This window comes from Eptatretus burgeri, chromosome 12, assembly GCF_056783735.1.
Source record: "Eptatretus burgeri isolate ZD-2024b chromosome 12, Ebu_testis_v1, whole genome shotgun sequence".
NCBI classification, from domain to species: Eukaryota; Metazoa; Chordata; class Myxini; order Myxiniformes; family Myxinidae; genus Eptatretus; species Eptatretus burgeri.
The window spans coordinates 68,587,710-68,609,411 of record NC_140972.1 but is presented as its reverse complement, the minus strand read 5'-3'; the positions used below and the strand labels follow the sequence as shown (position 1 = coordinate 68,609,411).

General features: G+C 43.2%; 1 protein-coding gene across 3 annotated transcripts in view; it reads right to left on the bottom strand.

Moving 5' to 3' along the window:
• SUCLG1 (succinate-CoA ligase GDP/ADP-forming subunit alpha) overlaps positions 1-21,702 on the bottom strand; it is a 46,491-nt gene that overhangs the window by 7,801 nt on the left and 16,988 nt on the right. For all 3 annotated transcript variants that reach the window (XM_085848428.1, XM_085848429.1, XM_085848427.1), the window contains exons 2-4: positions 18,552-18,652; positions 2,498-2,614; positions 440-652 (exon numbers count right to left, since the gene is read on the bottom strand). In XM_085848428.1, the coding sequence (XP_085704554.1) occupies positions 440-652; positions 2,498-2,614; positions 18,552-18,652 (431 nt within the window). The remainder of the gene's footprint in view (positions 1-439; positions 653-2,497; positions 2,615-18,551; positions 18,653-21,702) is intronic.

Genomic DNA, 21,702 nt, shown 5'->3' with positions numbered 1-21,702 from the left:
ATTGAGCTTGGTGGGAAGTGCCATCACTTCCCAAGGTACTCGAGAGCCCAGCGACATCACAAAAATGGTGCCGCTTTTCTCACCACACTCAGCGGAGCATTTCTGAAGGACAAATTTCCTCCCCACCATTGATGCCAATCTATGGGTATTGTCTGTGCCCTTCACCTGTTAAATGCTGAACGTCTGGCAAAGAAGCAGCATGTACCATTTTTAAAGTCTTTGGTGTGACTTGGCTGGGGTTTGAACTGCCGACCTCCCAGAGTCGGAGTGGACGCCCCAACTATGACAACACCAAGTCAAATGAACTAATCTCTCCTTTCCACAGTCATCTATGAGAAAATTGGTTATGTAAATCTGAATGGGTTAGCGGAAACCCTTTTACGAAACACATTTTTAGGTCACGCAAAAATTTCAATTTGTGCAGCTCTTCTACACTTACACTGATCACTCCAGGACAATTGGGTCCTACAAGACGCGTGGTCGACTGACGCAGGAGCTTGTGCTTTACTCGCACCATGTCCTGCTGGGGAATGCCTTCTGTGATACATACGGCCAATGGCATCTCAGCTTCAATCGCCTCAAATATAGCTGCTGCTGCAAACGGCGGTGGTACGTATATGACCGTTGCCTCAGCACCTGTCTTCTTCTTGGCCTGATGAACAAAAAAGAAAATCACACCTTTGCTTATAAACTGTTTCGGAAGAATCATGTTAAATGTTCTCATTTCTGTACAATATGCACAAGCAAATATTAAAGGAAAGTGCATAAAGCCCGAACAATGCTGTCTGCTGTCAAGTTATTACAGTGGATAAGAGCTTTGCCATAGCCACAAATAAGTATCAGGATATGGCTTTTGATTTGTCATGATTACTCAAACTGCGTATAATGTGCATCCTCTATACCAGTGTTTCTCAAGGTGGGGCGTGGCAATATTTTGGTGGGGCATGAGGATTCAGAATTAATGAATTAAGATATGATCGCTTTCGAGAGAAAGAGAGAGAAAGCTAAGAGAAATTGACTGGAAATCATGAAACGTGGTGATTTAAGGCTGAAACTGACAAATTGGTTCCTCAAATCAAACAAATCTGCAGCCAGCGCCAAGGGCAGGGCTCCCATTGAAGTGAGTAGCAATTGAATAAAATTTGCAATAAAGTTTTTATAAAGCCTTTTGAATACATATGTAGTATATACTGCAGTGTCTCCAATCATGGTGGGGCGTACAATTTTTATGAAAATCAAAGTGGGGCGTGGAACAAAAAAGGTTGATAAACACTGCTCAATAGTCATCGACCTTATTTAGACGATTTGTTTTTCGTCCACAGAACAAGTAAAATAGATAAGCTCACTGATAACGAGTGTACCTGCTTTCAGATACCAGTTGGAAACGGCCATGATAATATGCCTAAGTCAGTAGCGCCATCTGATGTCAAGATACTGAACTAGCAGACAGTGCCTTCTAGTGTAGTACAGAGGGCAGCACACATTTGATGTTGGACTCCACATCCAGATACAGGTTATTATTACAAAAAGTAATACCAGAATCATAATTCTAAAATCAAACTACTCGGTTAACTTATGATCGATCTCTCATATGATGGCTCAAAGCAAAATTATGCATTGAAAATAAATCTTAACCCAACTAGACATCGACATCCATCCATCAGGACCATACTCTGTGCAGAGCGTTGGTGCTGCCGAAGCAGTCTCCTTGGCTATTGGGCACAATCCTGGATGGGTTGCCACTCCGACACAGGATACCAGCATGCTGGCACTCATTTTGCCGACCTCAGGACAACAGGCAGAGTCAACCTCACCTGGTATAAATTCAACAGTCGAGTGGGATTTGAACTCAGGATCCGAGGATCCCAAGTCCACCACCCTAACCATTAAGCCAACACCAGTCATCCATCGACTAATGCGTGACAATAACTTGATCTCCAATAATATTACAGTGCATGTTCCCATCTTGCACCAACAGGGTGGATAAAGAAAAAAGTTCATTTCGACACCTTCTCCTGTGGGGTCCCTTTCCTCTTCATGAATAAGATTTCCACAGCAATACCAGGAGGCTAAAATGACTCTCTCACTTCTTTACTCACTTATGGTGCTGTCGTTTTATGCTCCATTACAAGACCAAATCCATAAAGAGGAACTTAAATATAACCAAAACAGGATTCAAGAAGTAAAATTTAAACTTGAAAAGGTAAATGTGCAAAATGTGTATTTCTCTCTATTTATGCATCCAATATTAATAGCAAAACATTACACATTGCCAAATAATACCTGCAACTTTAATATTTTTTAATACCCCCTTTGGCAACCCAACCATCAGGGTTTAGCAAATCAAAACATCGATACATCAGATGTCCATGCCTTGTCAACCCAAACGTTACTGATAACATTAAGCTTTGTGCAACATATGATAATCTTATGGCCATGCTGTCACGAGCAACAAAAAGGAAAAATTAAAACAGAAAAATATTTGCTCGACACTCACGTCTGCAACATTATCGAAAACAGGTAAACCCAGATGGGTTTTCCCTCCTTTCCCAGGTGAGACCCCACCAACAATTTGTGTCCCATACTCCAGAGCTTGCTGGCTGTGAAAAGTTCCCTGCAACAACACAAGAAGATTCATTTGCACTGCACATCAGGAAGAGACTCAAAAACTTCTGGTTAATGATAAAAGTCCAAACAGAAATGATAAAAAAAAAACAATTGTACAGCACCATTTTGCATCAAAATAGATGACCAATGGTTCTGTAGCTCACGTGGATAGTTGCAAAAAAGTGGAGTGACGAGGGGGTCAGGGTAAAAATAAGAGCTGGATTTCGAATACACATATATAAGGTTAGGTAGTATTGACGTGAAGTTCACAGTCGTGCGACTCCCGACTGTCTGAGACTGTTCACTTCTGGTATTATGAAGTCACTTCCTGTTGTGTCAAAATTGGCCTTATTCAATAAGGTGAAACTCCAAGGTGTCTGTAATTCATATTTTGAGATATTGCCTGGTTTCCATATTATGACGTCAATGGTGGCCATATTGTGTTTCGGTTCAGCTTCATTTAATGAAATCTTCCCATTCGTACTTGATCATATATTTTAAGTTTCACATTGATTGGTTGAGCAGTTTCTTAGAAGATGAATTTTAAAGCTTTTTCTTTAATCCATTATGGCTGCCATACCACATGACGGATGACAAAGTCGTCAAAAACAATATTTGTCTTGGGTAGTTGATCACAAATATAAAGTTTTCGCATTGATCAGTTTTAAGCGGTTTGAAAGAGGAAGATTGTTTAAGGTTTTCCTGTAATTTAAAATGGTGGCCAAACTAGATTGAAATTCAAGTACTTTTGGGATATTGAAACATAATGATGACAAAATTATAGGTGGAGGGGGTTAGATGTCATGACCAAATTTGAGTTCTCCCACAGCAGAGATAATTTTAACCAGGTTTGGTCACAATTCCATCAGCCAGTTTGGGGAAGAAGTTGCAAGTATTGATGAATGGACAGACTGACTGACTGACTGATGACACGCCATTCCATCAGCTCACCTAAACGATGTTGCAGGTAAGCAAAAAAACAGACATTTTATATATATATATATATATATATATATATATATATATATATATATATATATATATATATATATATATATATATATATACATATACACACACAAACATATACATACATAGATAAATATACATACATACACATACATATACATACATATATAAATATACATACATACACATACATATATACATACATACATACATACAGGTAGAAGACATTTTCACAAAGATCCACCAATGCGACGCACCATTGCTCGCATCCGAGATAAGTTTGAAACAGATGGAACTGTGCATGACGTCCATAAGGAGCGTTCAGGAAGACCACGGTCATCAACTACCCCTGCAAAGGAAAGTCAATTGCTGGAAACCATCCACCGATCCCCACGGAAATCTGTACGACAAATGGCTCATGAGACAGGAATCCCAAAATCAAGCGCCCATCACATTTTGAAGCGAATTAATTGGAAAAGTTGCATTCCAAAATTAATCCACACTCTAAATGAAGACGATCCTGACCGGAGAGCTGAATTTTGTGAGTGGTACCTGGACAAATGCGAAGAAGATGCAGCATTTCCATCCAAAATTGTTTGGAGCGATGAGGCCAGCTTAAAGTTAAATGGCTCAATTAACCGACACAATTGCACCTACTAGGCTCCTGAAAATCCACATGTTACTATGTAACACCATTTAAACTTACCAGGGGTGACTGTGTGGTGTGGGATATCAGCATTGGGCATCCTAGGGCCATTCCTTTTTGACCAAACTGTCACTGGGGATGTTTAGGCCTAAGTCACATTTGCTCTACGGCGAGGATACGGCGGCCGTACGCCCTCCGAATTGACAAAAACGTGTGGCGGCTGTAGAGTTTCTGCGGTGGCCTCAGGGTGGCCCTACGCCATTTGGCTGTATTTTACAGGTCGTAGGGTCGCCGTGTAATTATAACGCGGAGTTATAACTTTTTTCATTTGTACGTTCGCCGTAGCAATTCGACAAGCCGAAAAAAATAAATTAACCCATTCGTTACCGTCCGACTGGCCGCACGTTCACCTTAGGGCCCCCTGTGGTCGCCTTGCGGGCACCTTGAGGCTACCTTGTGTCTGCTTTGAAAATTCTATGGCCGCTGCAGGGCCCCCTTAAGGTCACCGTGCAACATCAAATCAAAGACCGAACGGCAACCCCACGCTTTCGGTCTCCACAATTTCTAAGACCTAAGGCCTAAGTCACATTTGCTCTACGGCGAGGATACGGCGGCCGTACGCCCTCTGAATTGACAGAAACGTGTGGCGGCTGCAGAGTTTCTGAGGTGGCCTCAGGGTGGCCCTACGCCGTATGGCTATATTTTACAGGCCGTAAGGTCGCCGTGGAATTATAATGCGGAGTTATAACTTTTTTTCATTTCTACGTTCACCGTAGCAATTCGACAAGCCGAAAAAAAAATTAACCCATTCGTTACCGTCCATCTGGCCGCACGTTCACCTTAGGGCCCCGCTGCGGTCCCCCTGCAGTCGCCTTGCATCTGCCTTGAAAATTCTATGGTCGCCGCAGGAACACCCTAAGGTCACCATGCGACATCAAATCAAAGACCGTACGGCAACCCCACGTTTTCGGTTTCCACAATTTATAAATATGCCGTGCAGCTCCCCGAAAAATAAAAACATATGTGACTGCTACATTGTGTGACCGTGGAAATACTGCGGCCGCCGTGTAATTGCTCGTGGCTGTAGATTTTGGAGACCCCATGGCTGCCATGGCAAATGTGACTTAGGCCTAAATACGCCGTACGGCTCCCCGAAAAATAAAAACATATGTGACTGCTACATTGTGTGACCGTGGAAATACTGCGGCCGCCGTATAATTGCTAGTGGCCGTAGATTTTGGAGACCCCACGGCGCCGTGGCAAATGTGACCTAGGCCTTACTTAAACTTGCTGCAGGAATCCGTCGGTCCACGTGTCGAAGAGATATTTGGTGATGAAGAGATTTACTTTCAGCAAGATGGAGCACCTCCCCACTCCCACCGCGATGTTAGGACCTATCTCGAAGCAACTTTTCCGAACAGATGGATTGGGCGAAAAGGTAGTGTTGAATTCCCTGCGCGTTCCCCAGACCTCACTCCAATGGACTTTCTTGACCAATTTCTTGACCAAAAAATGATAATAATAATAATAATAATAATAATAATAATAATAATAATAATAATAAAAAATCCAATCCCCCAACACATTTCTAGCATTTCCTCTGACAATGACAAAAAAACATCTCCAAAATGATTTATTCAGCACAAAATCATGTTATCTGGTAAGGTGGTACTGGAACCGAACTCTAACTTGGTGAATTGCACTTCCGAGCCAGGTTTGGCTGTCAACTCGGCAAATAACTGAATATTTTGTCACATGAAATGAAGCAATTGCAGTTTTTGCAACTCATGTACACGGGTAGAAATGTGCATTGGAACATGATCACATGTTTCTCTTTGTGAGGTTCAAAGCAAAACATTACCATAATCTGACACTGTAACTGTTAACTGTCTGGCTCTGTTAGACATGATCATGAGTCTCGTAGTACGACGAGCTATGAGACTCAGATCAGCTGCTGTGGTTGCTGTTGTTGTTTGTGTGCTCCTTCCATGTACTTTTATATTGCTTTGAGATTACTATGCACCGCTGTCTATGTAAATTTTGTGTGCCCCTTCCGTGTCCTTCTAAAAGGTTCCTGCTTTTATAGAATAATACATGTTTCCGGTTATGTATGAACCTCTGCATGCATATTTCATGAGCACTTCTTCAAACTCAGAAAGAAGCTTTCAAAAACAGGCAACTTCGTAATTAAAGAAACGCATTTTTGTTCAAAGTAAATCGATTACAATGAGCCCTCACCCTTCACAGTGGGTTAGGTCTCTACGATCACTGCGAATGGCGAAACCACGAATACTGAAACTAAGGCCTTATGAGAAAAAAGGGGGGGGGGAATAGGTTACTGACACAAAAATAACCATATTTCAAACAAGAATAAATGGTTATAAAAGTGCAATAAACATGTGATTAATATCTATGTGCAACGTCAAATAAATGCAGAAAATAAAAGCCTTTCACTGAACGTATTGTTTGCGGTTGGGTCTGCCCAGTTGCCCGGTGCGAATCCCGACAAACCACATCAATGCTGCTTCTGCTGCTCTGAGCTGGATCACGGGCCTGTTTCCAATGATACTGAGCTCCAATGGACAAATCGAGTTCATCAGTGTGACGGCTGATGAGTGCCGTGCATCCGCTCATGCTAATAGCGACCGAGCAAATTGCCGGATGCAGGCATGGTCTTGGACTCTGCGCTATTTGCCCAAACCCAATCGGTCCTTTAATGGATGTGTATAACTCATCCAGCGATCAGACACTCAAATCACACAGACACCAAGTGGTTTATAAAGTGTATTGAAGGAACATTGGGCAAGAATACAAAAGGAAGCAATAGCAGTAAAAACTAACCCAAAAAACCAATACACACCCCAAGTCTATGAATGAACAAAGTTACTTAATGATCCAAAGCCTGCAGGCCTCATTCACACCTCAGGAATACCACAAACTGTGACAGGTGGGATGCAGCCTAGTCCGCTGGAGACACGGCTTGGCAGTCAGTTTGTGCCACAGACTAAAGCTGGAATGAAGAAGGGTGGGCGCGGTCTGCTCGGCGTGTGGCTGTCAGGTTGCGTTAGGCAAGGCTTGTTTCGAGGAGACCCCGATGCAGTTCAAGTGCAGGATTCTCTGTAAGCTCGGCATGAATCTGGCCCCGTGGAGTTGCGACAAATCCTTGTGTAGAAATAACCCCCGCCCTCAGTCGAGGCTCAGTCAGTCCCTCCCTGCTGAGCCGCTATTAGCCTGCAGCTCAGTCTATAAGTGGGCCGACCCTTCCCCACGGTGGTGCGGGGTCGATCGGGATGGTTGTGGTCGATGTTTTCCTGCCTATGCTTGTGCCGACAGCCTGTCAGCACACATGAAATAACATTTAGGACAGATTACAGAAGGAAGAACCTTAAAAAAGGTTGTCAATGGATGGTAGTTTTTGACACACACTGGCGGAAAGGGGTTGATTTGGGAGGGGGGGTGGAGGGCGGGGGATGGGAGGAAGATGGCATCTTTCTATACATATAGCATTGCATATCACACCAAAATAACCTAAATTACACTAACACAATATGGGTATCACAATACTATGCAAGGTTACCAAGAAGAAATTCTTAAAACAACCTACAAGTAAGCAACCCAGACGTCATGCTGAGCGCTTCTATTAGAGCAATCTGAAACAGTTACATTTAGAATTCCTCACATGTCATTATTAAGCTATCTTCTCACACGTTCTGTCTCTTATCTGCTGTGGATGCAACATTGCAATCAACGAGGGCAAGTCCCAAACAACCGTTCCTTTCAGAATGACCCCATACACACGTACCTTTCCATTTTTCCTTCTCTGCACCTCAACTGCATTTCATTGCACCTCTTCTGACCACACACCTTAGACATCCTCAGTTTTCCTCCCATCCTCACCCTCATAAGCAGCTGGGAAGCGTGGGCCAGTCGGCCGTGCCAGGTATAAAAGAGGTCGCCAACACCTCGTACTTTTTCTCTCTCTCTCTCTTGCTCTCTAACTTTCCCCAGGGTTTGTTTCTGATGGCGTCCATCTTGGTACCAGTTAAGAGTGTGTAAGTTTGTTATATCGGGATAATTCTGCACTGTCCTTTATAAATATTTGCATTCCCTTGTTAATAATAAACCTGTGTTATAAATGTACTTAGCTCGCAGCATCTTTTCCCTATTGGTCCAGCACAGTCTGCTCACAGTATACCCGAAAGTTCTGCCCCACGTAATTTGCTCATTAGCTGGTGAGTACTCGCAGCTCCGGTCGGCTACACCTGATCCGGTGAGTAATTAGAGTCCGCATCGAGGGCACGAGACTCCCCCCCTCCCCCCCCACCCCCTTGGTGCAGCCATCCACATGCAAAGTATTGCAAGGTGGTGTAACCCCGCAGGATTGGCAGTACTAATTGGCACTCATGGTTGCTAAGCAATCCGCCGGAGCACAAACTTATTTGTGCCCGATAGCCTCAGGATAGTTCTGGAGGAACCTGAAAGCTTCCCTTCGTGGCCAAACTCGAACCCTGGATCTGTAACAGCATGAACTGTGATAAAGCATAACGCTTTTAGAAGAGATGCCAACCTTGTCAAATATAAGCTTTTTAATTGGTTGACACATTAAAAGCCTAATGTTTTCTTTTAAAATAATTACAAAAAAAAACATGGCAACACTCAAAGTCTCAGACCAAACAAAGGATACCACAGCAACAAACCGCCATGCACTGTTTTAGTTAGGAAAGAAAACCACAGAATCTGCCAGCCAATCTCTCTTAATTGGAATATGAAGGACAACATATCTCTTTGGAGAAAATATATGATAAAATAGCCAACTGTTTTTTATGTGAAGGTTTGCAAACCATTAAAACATTCCATTCAACTGCATTTTAAACTCTTTGGCAAAAGTTCCAATCAATAAAGAACATCCAATTATTTTGCCTTTTACACAATGCTCCTTTATTCAGGTGAGATGCTTCAGTTTGAAAAAAATTAATGAGAACATTTGAGAATTGCGATAGTCATCGTCCTCCTACTTCCTCCTCCCTCATCTCCTCAATATCTTGCTTCTTCAACATTTAATACAGGACATTCTTGGTTAGTGTGGGGGGAAATTTTATATTAATGTATTTTAAATTGCAACAAATGGAGTTTCAGAAATGTAACTTTTATGCTGCAAGTTGAATTGGCTGTCATTTCTGGCCAAAAGACTTTTGCCCTAAATGATAAGAAATGTGTTGTTCTGGAGCAGAGTGACCGAGCTAATAAATGAACCTTTGCTTAGAAATGTACGAAGTGGCTTTTCGTCTAAAGGACACGTCTACAGTCTGGGTGAATATCCCCCAACCTCTCTCTCACGAAAGTATAAAATGCTTTGAAATCTAAAATTGTTTTCAGTGCAAGCACGTGAGGAAGTATAGTTTCTCAGTGGCTTGTACTCCTTGGAACTGACCAAGTACAAAGTTAGAATAAAACTCTCTGATGTGATGTAGAAGTGAATTGAATCAGGTTGGTCTAACTGTTAACTAAAGTAAGAATAAATGAAATAGAACCAAATAATATTGCAATCAAATGGGGATTCTTAAGTTCATTGTACAAGGGTGAGAAGTGTATGGTGTATAATTAGGAAATAAATTGTTTCACAAGGAAGGACTTGTGTGGACATCAGTTTTATCAGTGTCGATAGGGTTTTTGTAGGATTTTATAATCAAATCGGACAAACGTTAAACTCTGTCTGAAGTCAAATAGGATTCCACAATCTGCCAGTTAGAATCCTTCAGGAGGACAACGATCACAACAAGGTGGGTTTAAAAAATCCACATCACTACTTATGAAAAGTTCATCCAATTATTTTACAAACAACTGCAGACAAACAATTGTTCTAATTTCAAATCTATTCGTCAAAGTTAAGCAGTTTCTCAAACAATCAACATGTTTATTTAAAACAAACGTGAGTGTGACCAAGAATACTCCCTTGGGAGCTATCCAGTCAGCCCCTGATCATATCTTGTGAAGTGCGCTTCCAAGGATGTGTTTTATCAGGTGTTTGTTTTGAAAACCTTTCAACAGCATTCTGCCTCTCATGCAGGCAATATAATTGGTTGACACAATAAATTCCGAATGTTGGATTTTACAATAATGACCAAAAATTTTTTTTAAACATGCTGGCTGTGCTGGAGTCTCAGAGACAGGCTACTGAACCACCTGTTTGGGTGGTTACCTTCTGGGGTCCGCACAGGCACCATAGCCAGGCATGGCCCCAAAACAGCACTCAAGAGTGGTCCTCACGTCAAACCATTATCGATGCCCAGGTGCTACCAAAGCAGTTTTTTGCAAGGGTTATGAATGGGTGGTTTGCTATTGCCATTTTTACCCCATGGGGTGGAAGACCCCACCCACGGGGTCTCTTTTCTTGTGTACAGTTCTTTTGAACGTCTATTTTTCCATTATTCGGGAACAGAATTCAATGAAAATTGACAGGCATATACTGGACACATATGCGCAGGTATTAACTGAGCCCAAAGTGCGATTGTGGCCCTTCAGGCCAAGGAATGGCCCATTTTCTTAAAATTATATTTCTCGGTTATTAGTGAACGGAACCGAACCAAACTTGACAGGTATATTCTAGAGACCATTCTGCAGGCATTATCTGAGCCCAAAGTACGATTCCGGCCTTTTGGGCCTGGAAACGGCCCTTTCGGACCATTTTCTTAAAATTGTTACTTCTCGGTTATTAGTGGACATATCTGAACCAAACTTGACAAGTATATTCTGGAGATCGCTCCCCAGGGATTAACTGAGCCCAAAGTGCGATTCCAGCCCTAAAAAAACAACAAAACAAAACAAAACAAAAAGCCAACAAAGGGAAGCCAATTCCGTTGTTGTGGCATCAGGGTCACGGAGGTACTACGAGGGAGGGGAAATCCCTGGTTTCTCCCCGGACTCACCGGGAATCGAGGCCGTCACACACAAATAAGTTCATTGCGCAGCAGGTCGCTAATCGACCGCTTATGCCATTAATTTAACCGCGTGAAACAGTGCCCTCTGTCGACTGTTGAACTGGGCACATGTTGTCGACTGTCTCTGTCTCTCTTTCGAGACAAAGAGAGACAGAGAGATTAATTGCTCCCTTTTTATGGAGCCTGAGCAAGGGAGGAGCAAAAAAAAACATTAGATCAAAGATCCTGTAGGGGGTCCCGAGCTCCCCCATAGGCGCATCCAGTCACCCCATGCAATTGCCATGCCCCACCAAGCTTCAGAAATGAAAATGGATTCAGTTGTCCTTGAGCTTAGCCATGTGTTGGAGCTTCGTAATTAACATTGGGAGAGGGTCTTCGGGAGCGCTCTCCGGCCCGGAACGTGTGCTGGACTCCATTCGAGCGTGGTTATTTGGTGAGACCGTGGAGGTATCCGCATGTCCTCGAATGTACCCCAGCGAATGCTTGAGTCTCGAGTTAAACAACGATATACCCGATTTTCATTGTCCTCATTCCTTCAGCACTCTCAGAGATTGTGGTGAGCGTCCGGGGGGGGGGGGGGGGTTGATGGCAGTTGTGGCAGTTATAGGGAGTTGAGGAAAGCGTTGTGGCGTTTGTGGAAAAGAGGTTGGGGTAGATGGTCGTAGGTTGTTGTGGGGATTTTTAGAAGGTGTTTAGAGTGGTTATGGTAGCGTTGTAGCATTGTAGTGAGCATAATAATGGTCTGAAGTGAGGCGTCAGTTGAGTTCTGGCGGGCAGTTTGAGCGGAAAATGGCACGTGTATGCAAATGAGCTTCAGCTGTGTCTTCTCAAGCTCTTGGTATTGTTACCTATCTGCATGCGTGCTTGCATAGTTTGTGTACGAGATAAATTAAAGTAAAGAGATGGAATAAATGAAAGAACAAAGGATTGAAGACCCAACGAAAAGCCCTACGCAATGCATCTTTCCCATTTACCCAATGGACATATGGAAATGGCTAACTCAACAAATACGAATGAGATAACCATCTTAGGATTGCTATATGTTGGGTGCCATTGCCTCAGAGGAGTTTCCGGTTGTACAGAACCGCAACACCGTATTTACCAACATAGACAGACCGTCTCCTGCCTGGCAGACGTCTAATCCCGGTAACATGCTTGCAAACTTTTGTACCCGGCTAACTTCGACAAAAATACCTCATAAAAAAAACTACCATGGGAGAAATTCACATAATTGTGGCCATGATACGTTAGCATTGTACCCCATCTGGATGAAATGGGGTTACAAAAAAAACGAATCAGCACATCGGAATAGCAACTCAATTCCCCATAGTCATGGCATGCGTTTCTGGCGATGAAAATACGGAACACTCCATATGGGTCATTACAAAAATAAAGATTGCCGTAGACATACGGAAGAATTTCACCCACGGGTATTACGAGAGTAACTAGAAAGAAATCATTTTATTTATAAAACTAGTACACCAATTCCCTATGGAAGTGGCAGGAAGGGTCATGTTATTCTCTGCTCTGGGGTACATCGATTTTATAGTAGATCTAAAGGCCCGGTCACACCTTGACGTTTTAGCCAACGTATGCCGATTTTTGAATTTTTTTTCTAAAACGCTGGCACACGTTGAATACGTTATGGGTAAGTTTTGATAACATTGAGAGCATGCTGAAAAATACTGCCATACGTCGTGTACGTTGGCTTTAAACGTTGTACTTTTTGGTTGTCCTCAAATTTTTTCATGCTTGAAATTTCACGACGTATGCCGGCGTATGACTCACACGTTCCGCTACGCTGGCCACAAGTTGTATGCACGGTCTGCGATCGTTGACAGACGTCAACACATGCTACTTGTAAGTTAATCATAAGTTGAGACACGCCGAGGTAATGTTTAGCAAACCCGAAACTTATTTCTAATCTATGATTAACGTGTTGTTGGCACGTTACGCGATCGTTGCCACACATCGACAGACGTTACTTTTAAGTTACTCATAGGCTGAAAGACGTCGGCTGAAAGAAAGGCATATATATATATATATATATATATATATATATATATATATATATATATATATATATATATATATATATATATATATATATATATATATATATGCTGAAAGACGTCGGTATAATGGATCGTCCTTGCGTCAGCGTCCACCGCCACGGCTAGGGCACTTATTTGCAGCATTCTTCAAACTTTCTTCGGCATGACGAGGATGTTCACACTTCGATGTATAGCTTGGCTATGATTCCAATTGTCCATCGGCAGCGTCTATTTAAAATAGTCGAGTTTGAGCGTTTTAACACGTTCAGAAGAAACGCTTCAAATTTCCAAACCCCAGCGTCAAAAAACAAAGGCGAGTGACAGCAATTTAAATCGTTCATTGTAAACAATGAAAATAGCTGAGTGGTACCGTTTAAAAGTCGTTGAGTGTAAAAAAAATCCAATTGTTGAGCGCAAGCGTCTACTTTCAATAGTGGGGTTTCAGTGATTTAGTACGTTCAATAGAAACGATTAAAATTTCCGAGCGCCAGCGTCAAAAAACAAAGGCGAGTGACAGCAATTTAAATCGTTCATTGTAAACAATGAAAATAGCTGAGTGGTACCGTTTAAAAGTCGTTGAGTGTAAAAAAAATCCAATTGTTGAGCGCAAGCGTCTACTTTCAATAGTGGGGTTTGAGTGATTTAGCACGTTCAATAGAAACGATTAAAATTTCCGAGCGCCAGCGTCAAAAAACAAAGGCGAGTGACAGCAATTTAAATCGTTCATTATAAACAATGAAAATATCTGAGTGGTACCGTTTAAAATTCGTTGAGTGTAAAAAAAATCCAATTGTTGAGCGCAAGCGTCTACTTTCAATAGTGGAGATGCAGCCATTTAAATCGTTGAGTGGCAGCCTATGAATAGCAAACCCTACGTCACCGGCAAAGATAAACTGCCGCACGATATGGATAAGTTAGGCTATCGTTGGGCATAGTTTGTGAACGCCGGCTTCACGATAATTATTCGTTGGTATATCGTATCTATAAGTAATCAAAGCGCTCTATGCACATTATTAGTTCATTGTGCATTTGTCCAACCCGTTATGAATAGATCTAAATCGTAAAAACAAGCTATAGCTCATTGTTGAAAAAGCCCCATAAAAAATTAGCCACGAAGAACTTCGAACAATGGTGAAAAGATGTCTCCTACCCGTGGACACGCGGACGCAAGGACGATCCATCATAACCCACACCCTCCCCCTCACACTGCCAACATGAACAAACTACTACTAATACTAATACTTATACTGATACTGATACTGTTACTGCTGACATGGACATCGACTCAAAAAGGACTCGAAAACACTGTTGGGTTCCCCTTTTATGAGCAGCATTTTTATATACCAATTCCCAAAACCGCTGGGAACACGTCTTTATATGGCAGTTGTAAGCTAGAAACACGTTAATTTATTTTTTTTGTCGACCGGAAGACGTCATTGGAATACGTCTACATACATCGATGTGTGTTGGGACTACGTAAAGAATTGGTTCAAAGCACGTCAAACATAAGTTAGAAATAAGTTTCGCGTAAAAAAGACATTACCGCGACGTGTTTCGACTTATGAGTAGCTTATAAGTAGCCTTTGTGGACGTGTGTAAGCATCCACATATCGTGTGTAAAACTTATCCCCATCGCATGCGGAACGTGTGTCATACGCCGAGTACGTCGTAAAATTTTGAACATGTTTAAAATTTCTTGACGTACTCTACTTACTACGACGTATGATAGCGTACTTTAGCGTTCTACTCACGTATACCAAACTTACTCATACCGTATTTAACGTGCCCCAACGTTTTAGACACATTTTTCTTAGGTCGGCATACGCTGGCAAGATCGCCAAGGTGTGACCGCGATGTTGACACTTCCATTTCTACAGCAGTTATGATTCGAATCGTTGTGCGTCAGCCTTTTAATAGGCTACGTCACGACATCGTCGGAGATGCGTGCAACGCGCTATGCCTAAGTTAGACTATCGTTGGGCATCGGTTGTGTAGGCCGACAACAGGTTCAGCATTCGTTGGTAAAAGTTATCTATAACACAACGAAACGTTCTGTGTCTGTTACCAATGCGTTATACATAAGACCAAGTCGCTATGAATACGTCCGAATCTTTGAAAAAAAAAAAAACATCAAAAGTTCAACGTAAGCCAGCGTTTTACATACATTTTAATACGTTGCCATCGCTGGCTAAAACGTCAAGGTGTGACCGGGCCTTAAGCTTGGGTCCGTTAATCTGTTTGGGATGTGTTAAGCAGATATAATGCTTCAAGAATGTCAGGTTTCCTCCCTTTCAGTTTTGTGCTAAACAAGTAACGACTGTTTAAAAAGGTATTCATAGGTGTTTGTGATGTATAATATTTTTACTTCTGGTAGGAGTACACTATGAAACACCACGATAAGCTATTTGTACACGTTAATACGGCATTTGTCGAAGGAGCAAAAAGAACAAAAAAAAAACCCTTGTGGAAAGGGTGGGGGGGGGGGGACAGGTGCATTATTGGTATTAATAATTTTGTAATAACATTAATATTATGTTATTATCATTGGTGTGATTACCCTCGCCAAAGGAGAGGGTATTGCATCTGGGTCCGTTTGTTTGTCTGTCCACACAGAGTGCAAGTGTGTGTATCAACAATTACATTGGACCCTTTAGAGCCCTAACAACCCAAATACCCATAAAGACCATGAAGACCATGAAAACCCTAAAACCATTTGAGCTCTTTCCCCTCCCCTCCCCCCCCCCCCACCAAGACCATTTACCATTTAGACTCTTTGACCCCTCTCTCACCTTCACACCTTTCAATACCCTGTAGATACCTTGTATATGTTTGAAGACCCTTTAGACCCCTTAAAACAATTCTGACCCTTTAGACCTGAAATTAAACCCTTTAAGATCCTTGAGACCATTTCAAGCCTTTCGCCCAATTTTAGACCTTACAACTTTTCAGACCTTTGACCGTCATGCATTTAGAACTATACCATTTCGACTTTTCATTTGCAATCAACGACCTTTCATTTAGTAAAACCTTCCATTTATTTGTCACACAAGACAAGTCCTGGTGAGGGTCTGCAATCTCCGATTGCTCTTGTTTGTTACTGTTGTTATGAGAAGCGGCCTTGGAAAAATGCCACGATAAGCTCTCTGTACACCTGAACATGGATTTTGCCCAAGGCGGAAAACCCCTTTGGGGATGGGGGAGGAAATCAAGTCATTACAACCGACATCATGTGACCCACGGTCCTCCTGTCAAGTTTGGTTCCGATTGGATAAGTAATGACCAAATGTGTCATGGTCAGACAGACAGAAAGACAATAAATTATGTATCGTTACGAATTCGCGCCCGCCGGCGTGCAATCGGCCGCGTAACTCCAATCGCAACCGCGTCGCCCACCGGACGGACAATTCAGTCATGACCCTCTTGGAACTACCGCCAGAAACCAGTCACGGGTGGGGGTTTAACCTCACCACAGCCCAGTCCACATTCAACCCACGTGAAATAGGGTGAATCGCCGAATGTCGATATACCCAAGTACCCACACGGGTAGCCTAACGAAGGGCTGCACCACGCCGCAGGTCAGCCTGGGACACGAACCGCTTAAGCAGTCCGTTCCGTACTACAGTGATAACCGAGCGGTGTTATCGCCGACCTCGACGGATCCAATTCTCTTTACCGGGCGTTCAAAACCCACTACACATTCAACGATGCAAGATGGCTTTTCAAAAGGGAAATAGGACACGACGAACAAGGTACATTGCACACAAGGACATTTATTCACGATACAGCACAACACAAGCAAGGGCAGTCATGCAATATGCAAGCAACAAATAGAATGCAAAAGCAATACGACCGACTATAATTATTATTTACAAGCACAGTCACTTACACAGGTTTTAGCTTAGGGAACATGGCGCCACAGCATGCATACCAAAACAAAAGAAAACCCCCCTCACAGGCAACGGGGTAGACGGGGTCCGTAGACCTTTATGGTCGTGGGCCGTGGATGACCGAAAAGGCCCACGAGACCGTGCAGGTTACCTGCCCCGTGTTTAGTGGTCGTCAAGTCCCTCTCCCACGACTGTCAGCGTGGTCGCGCCTGGTTCCAGGCCTCCCACTCGGCCGGCGAACCCTCTCCGGCACCCCTCGTCTGGACATGCAGGTCCACCCCACAGCCGGCTCTGCTGCGCCTTCCGACCGTGTCTCCACCAACTGGCCACTCACAGGGCCACGAGCGCAGGAACCAAAAGAGAAGAGAGAAGAGGCGAGCCTCGAGCATGAACCAAGAAGAAGCGTAATGGATCACAGGGCGAGAGCATGAACCAAGAAGAAGCGTAATGAATCACAGGGCGAGAGCATGAACCAAGAAGAGAGGCAGAGCGAAGCCCCAAGGGGTGACCAGCACCACGAGACCAAGAACGAGAGCCCGCGAGCCTCGTGCGTGTCCGCCCTTTAAACGCGAGGCTCCGCCCTTCGCCACACCCCACTTCTGGCTCCACCTCCCTTCGAGAAGCTTCCCGAAAAGGGGCGTTCCTTACTCCCGACCGCCTCACGCCGTGCATCCACCAATAGGGAGCTAGCTGCCCCACCCCTTTCCTTCACACCAAGCGCGGGGGATTCAGGCGGAAGAAAAATCCGTGCATTCGAGGCACTTCCTTGTTGTTTCCCTCCTTGCGTTCTCGACGGTTTCCCACGCGGAAACCGTCGTAACCTGGTCCGTGGAGGATGGCGTTCGGAAGCGGGCATAGTGGCGAAGATGGTGGTGGTTGTTGTGGGGGTGGTGTGAGCGTGATTGGCATTGTGGCATAGTTGGTGGTAACGGTTGTTGGCGTGGAGGTTTGTTGCAATGGTGGCTCAAAATAACGATAGATAAAGAAAAACCCTATCTCAAAGAGTCGCAGCCCGGTGAACACCAATAATTCCCTCTAAACAACGGTGGGGAAAGCTATCTGAACACTCACTTACCGGCATAGCTAATGTAAGGAACCTTTATGGTGTTCTGCGAATTTCCACAGCCGTAACAGTATATTAGTATGAAGAAAAATAGTTTTACTTCTCTGTGTGTATCTTACTGGTGATGGTATAACACAATAACCAAAAATAAGAGTTTTTACAAATGCGCATGGAGTTGTAATCATACCAGTCATGGCACAAAATTGATAGAATTTCAAAAGTGAAGTGATGTCTGGCAGCTGTCAAAGTAATGCAGTAACGGTATTACTATATTACTTTCAGAGCAAGTAATAACGGTAACAAAATTTTTTTTGCCATAAGGATACCAATCATTGCATACAAGCCAATCACAAAGTGATAAGCTGTTATTTTGAATCGGCAACATACCTGTTTTCCTGTGAAACCTTGACATATCACCTTTGTGTCCTTGTTAATGTACATGTTGTTACGAGATGCAGTGTAGCAATGTCGAGCACTTTTCGTCTCACCTACAAACAAAGGGCAAACTGCGTGTTGGAACAAGTGGCATATATAGAGTGTAAACAACCAAGAGGAAATAAAAATGTGGATAATATTTACAACAGCATCACAAAATGAGTTTTAAAACAATGTTGGTCGACTTTAGATATAGTCCCAACCTTTTTATATGCACCAAGGAGCGGTTTGGGTGAAGCTGTCTTTTAACAGGGAGCATGAAAATGCCAATCCCAAACTTTATGCCCATTCCAAAGGGCATAAACAGTCACCAAAAGTAGAATAGCAATGCATGTAGAGAATAAAAGGTGGACAGGCAGATTATCCCCTTATTAAAAGGATGAATGAGCAAGCCAAGTTTTTACCACCATTCTAAGTCACCTGAGAGGAGTTTGGTTTTTCAGAAGCTTGGAATCCAAACTATTAATCTTGTGGTCTTAATATATATCAACATAACAAATTTCAACATGCAACTGCTGTCCATACCAGTCAAGTATCCCCACCACCCACAAAGTTAAATATTCCACCATGCAAAGTTGAGGGGGGGGGGAACTAAGAAAAAACATCAGATTGAAACCAAAATGTTGCTCAAATTTTTTTTGCATTCATATGAAACATGAAACGGATATTTAAACGAAAAAAAACTTTGCAGTCTCACTTTATTTGCCAATAAACATTGAACAAACTCAAAATATTTTAATAATTCAATCTGCATTTGTGTTCACTCAACTAAACATCACCATATCACCACCCAAAGTGAGGAGTTATGTTACATGTTGAACACACAGCAGCCACACCTCAAGAGTATCATCACACGTATATTTGATCAGGTATTACCGTGTGAATGAAACCTATTTGTATTTTCAGGATGATGTCTGAAAATAAATGGAGGTCCAGATATCAGAGATAGATGAGAGTAACGATTCACTTTCTCCATACCATACCACACAATTTTAAACGTCATGAAAATGCTGCAGAACGAGCAAAGCTCGCTTGAATCACACGCTATGATTAGGCTTTTATCCATATTAGCAAGTTGGCCATACCTGCATGGGATTCTAAACGGGGTAGGGATGGAGGCAGAAAAAATGCAAATGGCTTCTTCTTTCAACGAGCTGGCAAAGTGAGAACAACAATTCACATTTATTGTCACAACTGATGCAATTTAACCCTTCGAGCACAGTCAAGATGATTATTAAGAAGTGGAAGGCATATGATATCACCAAGACCCAACCTAGATCAGGCTGCCCCTCCAAACTGGGTGACCAAGCAGGGAGGAGACTGAAGAGAGAGGCCACCAATAAGCCAATGGCAAGTTTGAAAGAGCTACAGGCCTTTAGGGCAAAGACTGGTCACTGTGTGCATGTGACAACAACATGCCAAGCACTCCACAAGTCTGGCCTGCACAGTAGGATGGCAAGAAGGAAGCCATTACTCAAGAAAGACCACCTTGAGTCCCATTTGAGGTATGCGAAAAAGACTCTGCAGATTCTGAAGCCATGTGGCAAAAAGTTTTGGAGTCTGATGAAAAAAAAAGAGGGAACTTTTTGACCGAAATGCAAAACGTTACGTTTGGTGCAAACCCAGCACAGCACATTACCAAAAGATCACCATCACACTGTGAAGCATGGTGGTGGCACCATCATGTTATGGGGATGTTTCTCATCAGCAGGGACTTGGCACTTGTCAGGATAGAAGGGAAAATGGATGGAGCAAAATAATCATCCCATGGGAAAACCTGCTGTCCTCTGCAAGAAAGCTGAAATGGGGATGGAAGTTCAGCTTTCAGCATGACAACGATACGAAACACAAAGCCGAAACTACACTGGAGTGGCTAATGAACAAAAAGATAAATGTCCTTGAGTAACCCAGTCAGAGCCCAGACTGAAATCCAATCAAAAATTTGTGGCATGACTTGAAGATTGCTGTCCATCAACATTCCCCATGCAACTTGACTGAGGTTGAACAGCTATGTACAGAAGAATGGGCAAATATTGCCCAACCAAGGTGTGCAAAGTTGGTGGAGACCTATCCCAACAGACTCCCAGCTGTAATTGGTGTCAAAGGTGCTTCCACCAAGTATTAACTCAGGGGGGTGGACAGTTGTCCAACGAATATATTATAGTTTCGTATATTTACCTAATTTTCTGAAATAGAGTTAGATATCAGGGGTGTCACTATCCCTATTGCTGACCCTCCAATCAACTGTGATCCACCTTCGTTTGTGGTAATGCATTCTGCGGTGAACCGGTTGAAATGGGGGTAAAGCTTCTGTGATCTGTGGCATCCATACTGAGTTTCTCAAGACTGGTGGAAATGCTGTACTCATGTCATTGCATGCACTTCTGTGCTCTGCCTGGAACACAGGCATCATCCCAACTGACTGGGAGAGGGGCCTTGTTATCCCTCTCTGGAAAGGGAAGGGCGATTGCCAAGACTGCAACAACTACCGAGGGGTGATGCTGCTTTCAGTGCTGGGCAAGGTTTTTAAATTCTCAATAGGGTCACCACCATCTGCTTGAGCAACATCACCCAGAGCAGTCAGTCTTTCCACCGAAGAGGTCAATGATTGACCGTATGTTTGTCCTTAGGGTCCTCACCAAACACAGACGAGAGTTTCAGGAGGAGCTGCTTGCGAACAATCTTGATCTCTATGAAGCATTTGATTCAGTGAATCAGGATGCCCTCTGGAGGATTCTTGGTCTTCATGAGGTGCCACCAAAACTGATCAATCTGATGTCTAAACAATACTCTGGAACTGATAGTGCTGAGAGATGTGGTGATACTATCTATCTCCAACTCATTTCCAGTTGTTACTGGAGTTTGTCAGGGGGTGTGTACTGGCCCCCATTCTTTTCAGCGCTTGCACGGACTGGATTCCGAGGATGTCAGAATGATCAAGCTGCGGTGTAGTCAAGATCACTGATTTGATTTCGCAGATGATGCATACATCTTTGCGGAGATTCTGGATATCCTTTTGGAGGCCCTCAAGGTGCTGAATGAGGAGTCCGAGCCGCTGGAATTACGGGTTTCCTGCGTCAAAACTAGGATCCAGGCTTTGAAT